The sequence below is a fragment of the Gallinula chloropus genome (genome assembly GCF_964237585.1).
Source record: "Gallinula chloropus genome assembly, chromosome: 2".
Taxonomy (NCBI): domain Eukaryota; kingdom Metazoa; phylum Chordata; class Aves; order Gruiformes; family Rallidae; genus Gallinula; species Gallinula chloropus.
This window is the reverse complement of record NC_140086.1, coordinates 45,433,636-45,448,162: the sequence shown is the minus strand read 5'-3', so window position 1 is coordinate 45,448,162 and position 14,527 is coordinate 45,433,636. Positions and strand designations below refer to the sequence as shown.

The window sequence follows — 14,527 nt, the reverse complement described above, 5'->3', positions numbered from 1 at the left end:
CATGTGAAGCTCTAACAAACAGCAAGAAGTATCACACTTACTGCTCTGTTTTGACTGCTCATCTGTTCCCACACACTTACAGACTGAACCATCAATCAAACAAAACTCAAAGGCATTTTAAACAATGTGCTGCTTCTCAAAATGTTTAATTCTGGCTTATTAGTTTTAAGTCAGAAGAGATTTATGAAATAAAAAAATCTTGCTGCCATTTTACCTCATCATAACATTTCGCTGCTTCAGCATAATCACTTCTTGCTTCTGCCAGCAACGCTTTCCGCGTAATGTCCTTGGTCCCAACCTTGCCACTGAAAATGCCACGAAGGACATCGTAATCCCCAAGGGATCGGTAGAGCCTAGTCAAGTTGAAAAGAGAAATCTTTTAATTCATTGAACAGAGGTATAGCAATGCAAATGTAAGCGATTTAAAAAAATAAGCCAATAAGCAGTAATACTGCAGGCTTGTAGGAGTAACTTAAAAAAAATATTTCTTATATATGATCATAAATATGTATTTAACTAGATAAATTTAATCTTGTAGGGTAATACCTGAACTGTGGAAACTCTTGGAGCTGAAAAGCTACGAACAACACATTTTTCAGCAGTCTGACAGCATCATCAGGGCGCACAGCTGTTAAGTCTAAGTGCTCTAACTGAAAGACAGCAACTAACTGACAAGAAATTAAAAGCCTATCTTAATTCCAAACGAGGGAAAGACTAAGAAATCCCATAAGCCATAAAGGCAGAGTTTTTCACAAGGCAAATCTAAACGGGAGCAAGTTGTCTCAAACAGGAATTTACTTTGCAAGTTCAATCCATCTGATGACATCTGGGGGAAGCTCTGTCCTCCCACGCATCCGCTTGGACGGAGGCTCCTCTGCAGGGGACAGAGCCATCAGGGCCTGCTCCAGAAGAAGGATGCCCACTGGCTGCTGTAAACTTGCAAGGCAGCTCGTGCTCACGTTAGCTGAATCCAGTTCTAGCAGCGCTCTGTGCTGGTAACTCATTTCCTATAGAATAAAACAAAACAGTGGGTGTCTACTTGGTCTGGAACAATCGTGATCGGTACCTTTTGCAGACCATCTCTGCAGTACCCCTTTTCTTACAGTGCAAGCTTTGGAAATAAGCCATTACATCTCCACAAATTCCCAACTCTGGGAAAACTGGAATCTTTTCCTGTTGCGCTGTTGCTCTTTGGGCAGAGAGCAGTAGAAAATAACCCCTCTCCTTCGTCTGTCTCCAGAGCACAGTACAACTCTCTACACAGGAACACATGGGAAGTGGGGGAGAGGTAGATGGACACATCCACAGCCTCAATCTTTCCAGCTGTTTGTTGGCAGCCTGATGCCTGCTGCTCAACAGCTGCATTTCGATTAACCTATTGAGTGCTGCATTCCTGTCGTAAGCCAAAGGCATGATTAGCCACAATGTCTTCTCTGAGCTGGAGGCTTTCTATCCATATGCTCACCCAGTTTTAGCACACCAGTTTCCTGTTAGACTCATTTAGTACTATACTGATCTAGCCCTGCCAGATTTAAAGACATCACAATATTTCTCTAAGGTCTTTTTCTTTCTTAACATCAGTCCAAGTACAGAATAATATGTTTTTCGGGGATAACCATACATTTACCTGAAAGTTTTTTAAATAATTAACACAATTATCCCAAATACAAGGAAATATATGAAGAAAGTAGCAGATTAATTTATTCAAGCCAGGGTTTGTTCCCCCCCCACCGCCATTTAAGAACCTAAAGGAACGTTGCAATAATCTTAACCAAACAGGAAGGAAAAAAAAATCCACAAGAGGGAAGAGCAGTAATACACCTTCCATTACAAGAAACAGCACTGACTTTTAGGACAAAAATTAAATGGCAATCAGCACAAAACCTGGCATAAGCAAACTCATTACATCATTTATATAGTTGTTACTCTCAACACTGATATATTTGTACTTAGTAGAAAAGAGAAAAAGACTGGCTTCCTGTAGCTGCCTGAGTTACAGACTTAGTGGAACCAAATGGCAGGTTAAGCATATTTTCCTGCTGCTCAGGCAGTTATAGGCTGGGTGGAGAATGGATTGAGAGCAGCCCTGAGGAGGACGACTTGGGGGTGCTGATCAATGACAAGCTCAACATGAGCTGACAATGTGCACGAGCAGCTGAGAGCCAAGTGCGTCCTGGGCTGCATCAAGAACTGTGTGGCCAGCAGGCCAAGGGAGGTGATTCTGCCCCTCTGCTCTGCTTTCGACCCCACCTGGAGTGCTGCGTTCAGCTCTCGGGTCCCCAGTACAAGAAAGACATGGAGCTGTTGGACCAAGTCCAGAGGAGGGCCATGAAAATGATCAGAGGGCTGGAGGACCTCTCCTATGAAGACAGGCTGCGAGAATTTTTCAACCTGGAGAAGAGAAGGCTCTGGGGAGGCCTAATAACAGCTACTAATACTAAAAGGGGTCCTACAGGAAAGTGGGAGAGGGAATGTTCACCAGAGAGTGCAGTGATAGGATAAGGGGTAATGGCTTCAAGCTGAAAGAGGGTAGGTTTAGATTAGATATTAGGAAGAAATTCTTTACTATGAGGGTGGTGAGGCACTGGCACAGGTTGCCCAGAGAGGTTGTGGAAGCCCCAACCCTAGCAGTGTTCAAGGACAGGTTGGATGGGGCTTTGGACAACCTGATCTAGTGGAGGATGTCCTTGCCCATGGTAGGGGGGTTGGAACTAGATGAGCTTTGGTCCCTTCCAACCCAAAGCATTATGTGGTTCTATGATTCTATGTGTCCCAGACACTCCTATGTATGAACACACATTCCTTGGCTGACAACATTTAGGGGTTATATTAGAGACGCAGTGCCAACTGCACAAGCTAAAAAATTAAGAACAGCTCTGCCCAAGTAAGACTTTCTCAAGGATGCCTAGGAAAAAATGTAAGAACTGCACAACTAAAACTGTGTATCAGAGAACAAATACCCTTCCAACCCCAAAATTTAAAGACACTGTCCCACATCAAAGGAGATCTCCTCCTAGTCAGAGTATTTTTGTGACTATTTGATCCCTTATCTTCTGAAAGCAGAGAGAATGTTTCTTGCTCCAAATCCAATGTGTTCTGTCATTACTTGCAACACAAGTTCAAATATTAGGAGGTATGGCATCCAAGTTAGCCTGACAGCTAGAGTATTTGGAAGGCAATTATATGTCCTTCAGAGGCCAGGTATCTCTGTGGAGTCTATGCAAACTTTTGTCACAGAGTTAGCTTTTTAGTATTTTTGATCAGTCCTGAAAGCCAATCCCAGAACCTCATATCAATTTTAAGATTATACCTGAAGATGAAAACAGCTCTTTTTACCACCAAGTTACTTTACTGATGGGACCTGAACTTGCAGAAGACCAAAATGTCAAACAACCAGAAGGAAACAGCAGGGAAGTAAGAAGCCTTTGTGAAATAAGCCAAGATTAATTATACTGTCGGCATACGGGAAACAGAAGCCGCATTTCCATATTGCCAAGACATTAGTACAGCCTTTGTGAGCCAAATGACAACCATGATACTGTGTGCTCTTGTTCTCCCTCTCCTAGCTCTCTCTCCTGATCGATAGGAACTCTATTCCCTGGTGGGCAAAAGACTTCCTCTTACTGTTAGGTAGGATGCTCAAGTTTATAGGCTGAGGCTCACCTTCACACTGTTCTTTTGCTGTTGAATGGGGATGGCATTGAGATGCTCTTACCACTCTTAAAAAGTCCGTATTTTTGACTAATTTCAACTTACCTAGTTTTTGAATCTTCATTATACATCTATTTCAAAAAAAAGGGAGCCTAACACAACAGTGTTATTAACAGGGTCCATCAGACAGCAGAATTCAACACAAATAATACCAAGACAGAGAACCAAGAAACGCAGTGTCAAGAGGGAACATTAACAGATAGCTATTGTGAGGCGCTGGCTCCAGAAATACCAAGACAGCCCAGAGAAATCCCCATAGCATTTGACCTCTTATGCAGCTGCAGCAGAAAAAAGTAAACAAGAAATTTCAGATGTGTGAACACAAGTACTAAGAAGCAAAGTTTGTCACTGCCTAAAATGCTTGTCCAAACTAGGCATTTCTCTTGTATTACAAATGACATCTACTGTCACAGAGTATTTAAACCTCTGTAACAGAAAGAAGAAACCATTACCTGCCACTCAAGATTACTTTGAGAACTACAAGTCAGAGGCAACATTAAGATCAACACAGTTGACAAGAAACATTAAATAAAGGCACAGTGAGTATGTAACAGGTGCCTGGACAAGGGCGTTGGTCGTTTGTTTATTTAATCCTTCTGAAAACAAGGGGAGAAAGATGAAGCTTGCAGGTTAGCACATCGTTCCTTCCCTCATTACTGGAAGTCCCCAGACAACTACTTCAGGGGGCTAATTTGAAAAAGTAAGTAAGAGTTGCTAACAACAAACTGTCTGGCAGCTACTGATATCCTCAAGACATCAAAGTACTCCTCAGTAGGCACTTCCCAGAAACAGGAAGATAAGCACATGACACCCACAACACCCACATAAACCTTTCAATTGTTCTTGTGGCTTTCATTTAAAATCAAGTCTCTTCTTGTTACTGATGCAATTAAAGCATTAAAAGGTGACTCAAACTACAGATCAGAAGTTGCAGAAATCCTGAAAAATCAGTTCAGAGGCATAAATTACCTTCTTCAGCTTAACAAGTCACTTGAAACATCCATTTGGTTAATAATTCACTTTCTGTCTAAATTTCAGTACTTCACCTTTACTACCACATTCAAAGACATTACATTAAGATATCTTCATGCCATACAGCAGAATTTACCTGGATGCAGGCAATGAATGGTGGGAAGTAAGACAGGCTCGTACTCAGGAAATTATTGAAGTTGTTCAGCAGCTTCTGGGTGATGGCTTTTTTCTCAGAAGGGGTTTTAGATTTTTCTACCTCATGAAAAATTCCACCAAACAAACTGCTGAAAAGCTGCTTGGCAAATGTTGGATCTTTCTGTAAATGACAACAAAAGCAGTAAGGTCACTGAATTTTGCTGTGACACAACAAACTAATAAATAAAATTAAGATATATGATCCACCCTGTACCTAATCCCTATGTGGACACTCTTTGGGAGTGGAATAATTAGTCTGGCATGCATCACACCTCTGCTGGGAATCACTGTAAAACTCATTCAAACCCCATCTTAATTATTCTACATAAAGAAAGTCCAAGACAATGTAGGCTTCAGGCCAGAGTGTTGGTGGAGAGGATGGAATTTACAGTCTCTGGATATTCACAATTCTCACTACAGGAACCAGTCACCCTGTATCATCTTAGGGACAACACTGCCAGTGAAGGGTTTCACGAAAATAAAAAGCAAAGCAGAAGACATCAATGTGTGAGGAGGCTTGGACCTACCACTGAGGGAGCCAACACAGAGAAACAGACCATACAGACGGATGGACAGTTCTATCTGAGATTGAAAGGCATTTTTTTTCCAACCCAGAAACACATTTATATGCATAATATAATCCTATGAATCCTGGCCTATCCTGGGACTGGAGTTTGGTCTAACTTTTGATCTAATGCTATTCAGATAACTCATGATTGTGCTATTTCCTCCCTTTGCACAGAGATAAGGGACCATCAAAAGAAATTAAATACAAAGGTAATCAGGAACAATGTGACTTCTCAAGCACTGTAAAATGGGATAGGTTCAGCCTACAGTTTCTACCACTCTCAGGTGTAAAAAGGAATCAGCTTTACTGAGTAGTCCGAGTTCAGTCTTAGACACAGTAACCTCATTTGTATTTTTACAACTCTGCTGTAGAGAAATAAAACAATAAAGGTGGCTGTTTTGTTGCTGTACAGTGAGATGTTCTTTGCAATAATGTCTGTAAAGACCTCCACCATGTTTCTCAAGCAGAGGAACACAGAGACAACAATTGATGTTTCAGGTCTCCAGTGTTCAACTCAACTACTTTGGTGAGGCATGCTACAAGGCATCTGCTCTTGTCACTGCACCAGCCCAGGGGCAGGAGAAACACTCCCTCAAAAGAGATTCTTTAAGTGCATTTCACAATGGTTGCCTACAAAACAGAAATTCAATTTTGAAAGCAGTTGCCTGACTGTACCTCATTTTCCCTAGAAGAACAGAAAGCTTCCCAAATGACCTTTAAAAAGCAGACAGACCTGGGCAAGGCCCTGCAGAGGCGCAATGAGACTGCAGTATTCAATCTGGATGTCAGGAAGGTCTCCTACTCTGTAGCTCCTGTACAGAGTAACTTGGGCATCATGCTTCATCTTCAGCTCGGATTTCATCTCCTGAAATGCATTGCTCATGTTAAAAAAATAATCATACTACTTAGAAACAGCTGCATCTAAATAGGCCAAAATAAGCAAAAGCATTTCTGAAGTGTCTTATAAACATTTTCAATGCATATTAAACAAGTACACTTCCTATAAAGCTGTAGTATCGTTAAACCCAAAATTACCTTAGTAGATTAAAAGCTCTAAAGTCTTGTTCATAGACTTACTCCAGCCATTAACTTTTAATATTAATGCCTTGTAGTTTCCGTACAGGTAGTATTTAAGTCGCTTTTAAAGATAATTATTATGACTGACAGCTAGTGACCTGCTATGGTTTAATAAGTTTCTGCCTGCCAGTTGAGTCCTTATACAATATGTTTTTCAGCCTGACCCAGGTGCAAAGTAAAATTAGGTTGCTGAAGGTAGAGCATTTTATTTCACATGGTGGGATAGGGAAAGGAAGGAAGAAGGATGAACCTGGCAGAACTCATTCCTAGTAAAACTTAAACCAAATCGTAATAAAACTGTTGTAAACTACAATTGTTCAATAGCTGCCCTGCCTTCTTCTGAGGCTTAAGGAATACATTTAAATTGAACAAGAGTTACTATCACATACAGACAAAGCCCATCCCTTCCTCTGCCTTTCTTCCGTTTCATAGCACCGATACACTATGAGGAAATTCAGCAGTAAGTTTAGAGGCTGGGATTTTACTTTTAACTACTTCCACTACCAGCAGACAATGGGTGCACATATACATTGGTAGAATGGAAGATGGAAACAGAAGAAAAGCTTGAAGATTTTTTTCCTTCTCTTTAAATCCTTCTTGAGCCCATTTTTCTTCTATACAGCTTTGAAAGGGATGACTTTAGAAGAACTTCCAAGAACATGTTTGGAGAAATTAGGACTTTGTTAAAGCTGTTTTCAAATACGTTCTTGCTCAAGACCTACTATTCCCTGGTTTGCTCTATCAGGTATGGCATTAACACAAGCCACCATGTTCCAGGTGTGTTTATGTGCAACAAATCTCTTGACAAGTTTAAGGGGTCCTGACAGAATTCAGTGCTCTAGTCTTTTATTGTGGGTAACACAGGGGGCTTTGTCAGTTGTATTTTGGACTGTCATACAGAATGTAGTTACAGGTCCTCTCTTGCAGGGTGGGAGGAAATGGTAGCTTTAGCCTGCGAGTAAATATAAATTGGCTAAAATAGGTGTTTGTGTGGTTCTTCCAGACATAAGTTCTGTTTACACAGTTGTCTGCAGCTGCAAATAATTGTAAGAGTGAGGCAGCTCTCCATCCTGGGTTCCTTTGCTCTTGGTTTAACTGCTATCATTTTTAGACAATAATATGTTATTTTTAGTCACATGAACCTCTGAAATACTGTTAGAGAGCTAAAAAATACTAAAACTTATTGTAAGTACCCAACTCAACCGGGAAACCCACAAAGTACTAAGTTTCTGGCCTTGATAAACACTCAGGAAATTATTATTACTGACATTCCTTCAGGTTAAAAGCATGCAGCAGTTCTGGTTAGTCCATTGGCTGTATCACATTTTTGAGTTCACCTTCAGACACCGGATAATGTTCCACAACTGTTTCTGCAGAGTACTGCAGCTCTAAGGCTCCTGGTTTCCAGGATGACAATTGTAAAGAGCTTTCCATAACTGCCAAGGACTCCATCACATAAGATCACTTCATAGATAGTAGGTGGTAGACTGGAAGAGTTATTATCGAGCTCTTTTCTCTCTCATGCTAAGCAACATCATTTAGCTTTAAGTACATAAATAGTCCAACTTCCAAATAAAACCTTGTGAAGCTCTTAGAAGAGCAACCAGTATCTTACGCCTACCCTTTCTTCACAAAGTTACTTCTAGAGGTGAAGTACAAGACTGCAAATGGCATTCAGACTTAAGATTTTAAACATCTGGATCAACGAACCTTTTCTCTCTTCCACTCAGCCACACCTTTTCTAGCATAAATCAGACTGAGCTTCTCCTGGTCCTTCAAGAAACGCCTCCGCAGTCTCAGGATTTCGGCTCGTTCTTCTATACCTAGGGAACATATGGTCACACCTACAGCTTTCTCCTTCTCAAGCAAACCTCAATTTAAGGCCAGAATGTCATAAAATAACAGTCATCATCTTTGCATTTACTAGCTTACCAGCTAGACTCCTAAGTTTCATATCCAACAACTCAATGCAAGGCCTTCTAACAAGACAGCAAATTAAAGAGCTGTCCTTAGGAGAGGAGGTAATAATCAATTATATAAAACTTTAAACACATGGATGAGGAATAAGGGTCATACTATCGTACTGGGAAAAGCACTAAAATTCATGAAGAAATTAGTCCCATAGGACAGATTTATTTTTAAGCTTTCAAAGGCAAGCATGGTATTTGCACCATATTCTATAAAGTATATAGCTCCCTACATAAAAAAGGAGCTAAACAAATTCAGAGATTGGGTAAAAATAATATAGTACTATATTTTTGAAGCTATTACTACAGAACTGTCATTGGATCAACTCCTACTCAGGACAGTCATGGAGAAAGGTCACTTTACAGACTGTTCACTTCAGTCCACTTCCTAGTAAAGAAGAGTGAGCAAACAAAACCATGCAGTAGATTGAACCTTCTCTCTCTGTATTCAGTATTGTCCATTCAAAACTGTCCAGACACACCTCTGGGGTATTGAAAAGTTCAATCGTTAGCGCTCTCCACCTGAGCACCTGCTGTCACCCTTCCAAAGTTTCAATGACACGGGAGTCAAGGGTGAAATGGGGAGGAAATGGGGAGAAGGAGCTTAGGCCGTTCCAGAACAGCACTGGTATTTTTCAGTTATCAACTGGGTGGATGAAGGAGCATTTGCAACAAGTAGCAGGGTAGTTTCTAATGCCAGATGGCAATCTGTTGCAGATCCTGTCAGCACAGCTGAAATGCTTCAGAAAAAGTATGTTTAAAAGACATCTCTTCTTTAAGAGATAAGCAGTTAGATTCAAAACAGAAGGGACAGAACTGCCTGATATTCATGCTACTATTGTCTTAGGGAGGTAAGATTGCAAAGATGACACCGGCTGGCTTCTTAACCAGTCAGTTCTTTCATCTAGCAACACAGTTATGCAATTCCTAGCACAATCCTAGCCTTTTTTGCAACAGGTTATGTATCACCACACATTCCTGGAAACAAAATCTCTCAAGTTGAACCTCAATTAGAATGTCTCAAAAAAAATGGACTGCCAGCCAAATAAGTGACACAGGTGGTCTATAAAAACATAATATTTACATAGAAATTGCATCACGAGGCTTACAGACCTTTAGTTTTGCTGTCCACCTCATCTCCAGGCAAACCCAACCTTTTCTTCCCAAAATCTGGCCCCACTGGTTTAAAGGTGGCTTGTTTAAATTTTTCACTCCGTTTGGTAATCAACAGCATGGATGAAGACAAGGATTCAGAGGATGAAGGAACTGTATACTCTGCCAATGTGTCAATGCTACTCCCAGTTAGCCAATTAAAAGAACTTCTACCACCTGTAAAAAAAAATAAACAAACTATAAAAAAAAGCTGTAACTCACTCCACGTAAAACATCTATGAAACAGGTCATTTTCCTTTCCCAAAAACATAATTTACAGTATTTAGAGGCAGAACAGTTTTCAAGCTGTTCAGTAAGAAACTTCTTTTACATTAGGTTCAACATAAAATACATGTGAGACTAAGAAAAATACAACTGGATTTTTTTCTCATAATGCAAAAAAGAAAAAAAGCACCCTTGAAAACAAAATATTAAATGCATTTACCCTTTTACATTAAAAATTCACATGCAACAAGAATGAAGAGAATGAAATCATTTCTACAGCAAACAAGAAGATTTCTGAAGGCTGTGGCCTGGACTTACTGACATGCTGTGTAGGTGTAAATTCATACTGCTGTTGGGTAGCCCTCACTCGACCACTGACTGACCCAGAGGCAGAAAGGGATCTTTCTTGTGATAAATTCCTGTGGGCACTCTGAGAAGCTTGAGTCTCCACAAACATCGGCGTAAGAACGGTGCTTCGATAACGCCAGCTGGAATCAATTACAAAATCCTGGGAGCACAAAAAAAGATTTTAATAAGAACAAGCAGCACAGAGGCTTTTTGCCTTCCTTCCTTGAAACAGGATACCAGAAAAAAGTACAGAATTTAAAACACCATCCTAGGCACAGGGGGAGAATTTGACTATAAAGAAAACACCTGCACATGAAGAAGTTCTTCACAGCTCAGAAAAAAAAGCTCACTAATTTGGACTGGTTAGCTGAGGGCTGATTTACAGCTCTTGCAGCTGTATTTCTGTTTCTTCACAGTTTTCCTCCAGCTTATGGAGCTTCTCTCCACTACCCCTCTATTCAGGCTGTTTCAGTACTCTACACATTAGCTGCACTTAGTATATATATATTGATTTTAATTAAACCTTTCTTTTTTAAAAAGAAAGCAAAATTATTGCCCCAACTAAATCACCCAACTTCTGATGCTGTGCATAACCTGTGACTGTTAGAGCTGGTAACTGTGGAGCACAAAACACACTTTCAAAAATCTCCTACATTATGCCACCCTTGTCCAAGTGGTAACTGCATTAAGGAATGGAATTTATCACATGGTTGCACACAGAATAAGACATTGCAATTCACCTGAAATTTGCATTCAGATAGTGGATGTTCAAATATTTTCCTGGAATAATCTGGGCTCTTGCTGGTCATTTCAAGCAGAAAATTTGTGATTAGACTCAAGTACTGTGTTTCAATCTTGGTGGAATATAAAGAACTCAACAGCGACAGCATGCGATCAAGAATATTTGTAGGTAACCTTGTCTCATCACTCCAAAAATTCCTAACAATTAATCTGTAAAGGAAAGGAATAAAGTTATTCTTGGTTATCTGCAAATAGAAAATATGCTATAAAAAAAGTCAAGCTTAAAAAAACTCCAAGCCATAATGACTATAAATCCTTTAATTAACACTTTCATGCCATGGAGCTTCCATTGAATTACACTAAATTCTTCATTCATCTACCATCCTCTATGCCATTCGACTGATATTAAAGGTTTACTCTGAAAAAATACTTCTAGAGTTGTTTTCCTCTTGAGATCTCCTATTCTATCTTCTACTTCACCGAAACAAATCTTTTCAAGTCCCACGTCCTACAACATTTAAACTATTTTTGTGTGTTTGTGTATAGTGACAGCCTTCTTGCTGTTCAAAAACTCTACAACTTCAATGTAGATAAAGGTCTAAAATACTGAAACAACTCCTCCATGGCTTAGAAGTCTGTTCAAAAGCTCTGTGTTTCACCTAAATTTGGTGTAAAACTGTGGGACACTATTTTATAAATTAACTTACTGGAAGAGAAGGAAATGATGGTATCTCGCTGTTACTCTTTTATATTAAAAATACTTGAAAAACCCCACCTCTTAGGATCAACTGTTTTATTATAAACAAAGAAAGAGTAAATTAAGGATTTGTTACTTCAGAAAGTCATCACAACACACTCTACTCACTGCAGTTCAGCATTGTCATCAATTAGTCCTTGAAGCAGGATTTCTTTTGCCAGTTTGAGTATTTCCTGAGAATCACCATCTGCCTGGCTTTCTGGATCACTGATGGTAGGAGAAAAAATATGTCTCTTAATGACTCATATGAAACAATCCATAGAGTGATGGTGGAAGAAAAGGAGGAAAATGCCCTTCTCAAATATCTCAGCTTGGCATGGCAACACATGTTTTTTCTAACATAAGGTCTTCATTGCCAAAAATGTTTTTCTTGCCAATATTTAGAAAATAAAATCAGAAAGCTGAGCAATACGTGTTAAGTAATTATTATGAAAGGCATACAGAAGTAATTTCTGTAGTGTGCAATTCTTACTAGTTACAGACTCCAGCAACAAGAGAAAAAGTCACAGAATCACAGAATCTCCTGAGTTGGAAGGGTCCCACAGGGATCATCACGTCCAACTCCTGGCTCTACAAAGGGCCAGACAAGTCAGAGCATGGGACTGAGTGCATCATCCAGACACTTCTTGAACTCAGCCAAGCTCAGTGCTGTGACCACTTCCCTGGGGAGCCTGGGCCGGTGCCCGACCACCCTCTCAGGAAAGAACCTCTTCCTAATGTCCAGCCTAAATGTCCCCTGTCACAGCTTTATTCCATTCGCTCAGGTCCTATCACTGGTCACCCAAGTGGAAGTGGAAGTGTCTCATGCCAAGATGCTGTGGTTACACAACATCCTACTTCTGGGCTCAAGCTGAGGGCTAAGTCTTTTCCCATTAGTGGAAGTGATAACATTGCCATCAAAGGCCAGAGCTGCTTAGGCAAACCACAGGCCGCATCATCCTGAGAACTGTAAAAATCCCACACTGAGGGACACAAGTTTGGAACACAGTGTTACAAATGCTTTCACTCTGCTTGTGACCAAACTCCGAAAGGCAACATCTGCAGTGAATACACACCTGTAATTATCGTAAATCCACATCAGAATATCATACATGCGCTGCCGACATACTGCAGAAGGGTGAGAAATGAACCCTGTCACTCCAGGAAGAAGTTCTTTAAGTTCTAGTGGTTTTAATTTAGACAGCATCTTGTACACTATATCCAAACAAACCCTTTGCCTTTCATCATCCCTAAAAAAGGAAGGGGAAAAAAAAAAAAGAGAAGAGTTACATTGCTTTTCTCTTCACTACTACAAACAGAAGCAGAAGATCACTTTAGGTTTCAGCAATAATATTTGGTTTTGCATAAAAGGTTTTGGGTAAATTCTTTTGAATTCAACCTGAGAGAAATAAAATATCATTATTTTTTTGTTTTTCACCACGAGCTAACCATCTTAATACTGACTTCCATCAGCTCAAATTAGGAGAGCAGTGACCAAGAAGTGAACATGAATTAGAAACACTTCTGAATGTAAAAGTGTTGTGGCCAGCACAGAAAAGGTTATCGTGACATACAGACTTAGCATCCACATTTGTCATCACACGACAACTCACCTATGATTCATGATCTGGATGAAGTCTTTACTCTTTAAATGCAGATGGAGATCAGGTATTTCTTCTGCCCGGCACATTATTACTTCCAGACAGTAGGTTTTCATCACACCATGAAGTTTGGGTATCAAGAAGAACACTGCGTTCGTAAACCTTAACATAAACAGAAGCCCACAAAAAAAACCTCAACAAGTTATTTTCTATTATTCCTCTAGGTCTAAAATGAACACACCACGTAAATTACGACGTACCTGTCAGCAAGAGGTGGAAAATTCTTAACAACTTTATTCAAGCATTGAATAAACTTATCTTGTTGGGTGTTCTGATGATGTTTTAATTGTCTTACAACACAATCATAAACTGGATCTTCAACTACCTGGAAATGAGAAAGAGAAGCATAGCCATGAAGCTCAGAACCACCTTAATGACACATGGCTCAATTGCTGTGCTGCGTGATTCCAGCGCATTTCGACAGGTAAGATCCATCTGCCTCATCCTGACATTTATGGTGCTTCATGGCTGCCATACAGCTATGCCTGGCTTAGGTTACATGGAGACACATGGTTACCTGCTCAAACAATACATCTGTGTGCTTCCTTTGACTGTTTTGGAACTAACGCCTTAGTTTTGCCATACAAGTTGCTAAGTGTGCTTATTTACATAAGAAGTAGTTTCTCACTCAGTACGGCAGATTTCCAATTAATGGATGCAAAAGAGTATTCAGTTTTAGTGAAAAGGTGAAAAATGATCATCAACCCTCACCTGATGTGAAAGAAATACCTCTTTTACAGGATAGAATATCTGCACTATCTTTGCTCATTTATTCAAAATACTGCTTAAAATGGAACTTGGAAGACTGTGACAGAGGAGACTGCAGGAATCCAATTTATGAAATATGCTCTACACGCTGTGAAAGAATAACCAGAACACAGTCAAGCAGGGAAAGAAGTAAGAATATTAGGGAGAGAAATAGGAGCAACCTACAAAGTCAGGCTAATAATCAGCCTAGCCAACTTTGTCTCCAATAGCAGCTGCAGACTGATGTTCAGGCTGCATCTGGCCTCCTTTTCTCTCGTACAATCCAACATGCATCCCTCATTAGATAAGTGACCTTCCAGTCTATATTGTTGTCTATTGTTTTTAGAGCCTATTCATACCCAATTTCTCTTTGAACCTGCTGATGATACTTACCCCTAGAAGCTCTTCTGTCAATGAATTCCAGCAG

General features: G+C 40.0%; 1 protein-coding gene across 1 annotated transcript in view; it reads right to left on the bottom strand.

The window, feature by feature from the left end:
- The window catches only part of PRKDC (protein kinase, DNA-activated, catalytic subunit), a gene marked incomplete at its 5' end in the record, with an annotated part of 90,027 nt that overhangs the window by 30,084 nt on the left and 45,416 nt on the right, over positions 1-14,527 (bottom strand). Inside the window, 12 exons of the mRNA XM_084260381.1 lie at positions 215-353; positions 799-1,007; positions 4,820-4,999; positions 6,180-6,311; positions 8,234-8,346; positions 9,604-9,819; positions 10,186-10,375; positions 10,956-11,166; positions 11,822-11,920; positions 12,769-12,942; positions 13,306-13,455; positions 13,554-13,678. Coding sequence (XP_084116507.1) covers positions 215-353; positions 799-1,007; positions 4,820-4,999; positions 6,180-6,311; positions 8,234-8,346; positions 9,604-9,819; positions 10,186-10,375; positions 10,956-11,166; positions 11,822-11,920; positions 12,769-12,942; positions 13,306-13,455; positions 13,554-13,678 — 1,938 coding nt within the window. The remainder of the gene's footprint in view (positions 1-214; positions 354-798; positions 1,008-4,819; positions 5,000-6,179; positions 6,312-8,233; positions 8,347-9,603; positions 9,820-10,185; positions 10,376-10,955; positions 11,167-11,821; positions 11,921-12,768; positions 12,943-13,305; positions 13,456-13,553; positions 13,679-14,527) is intronic.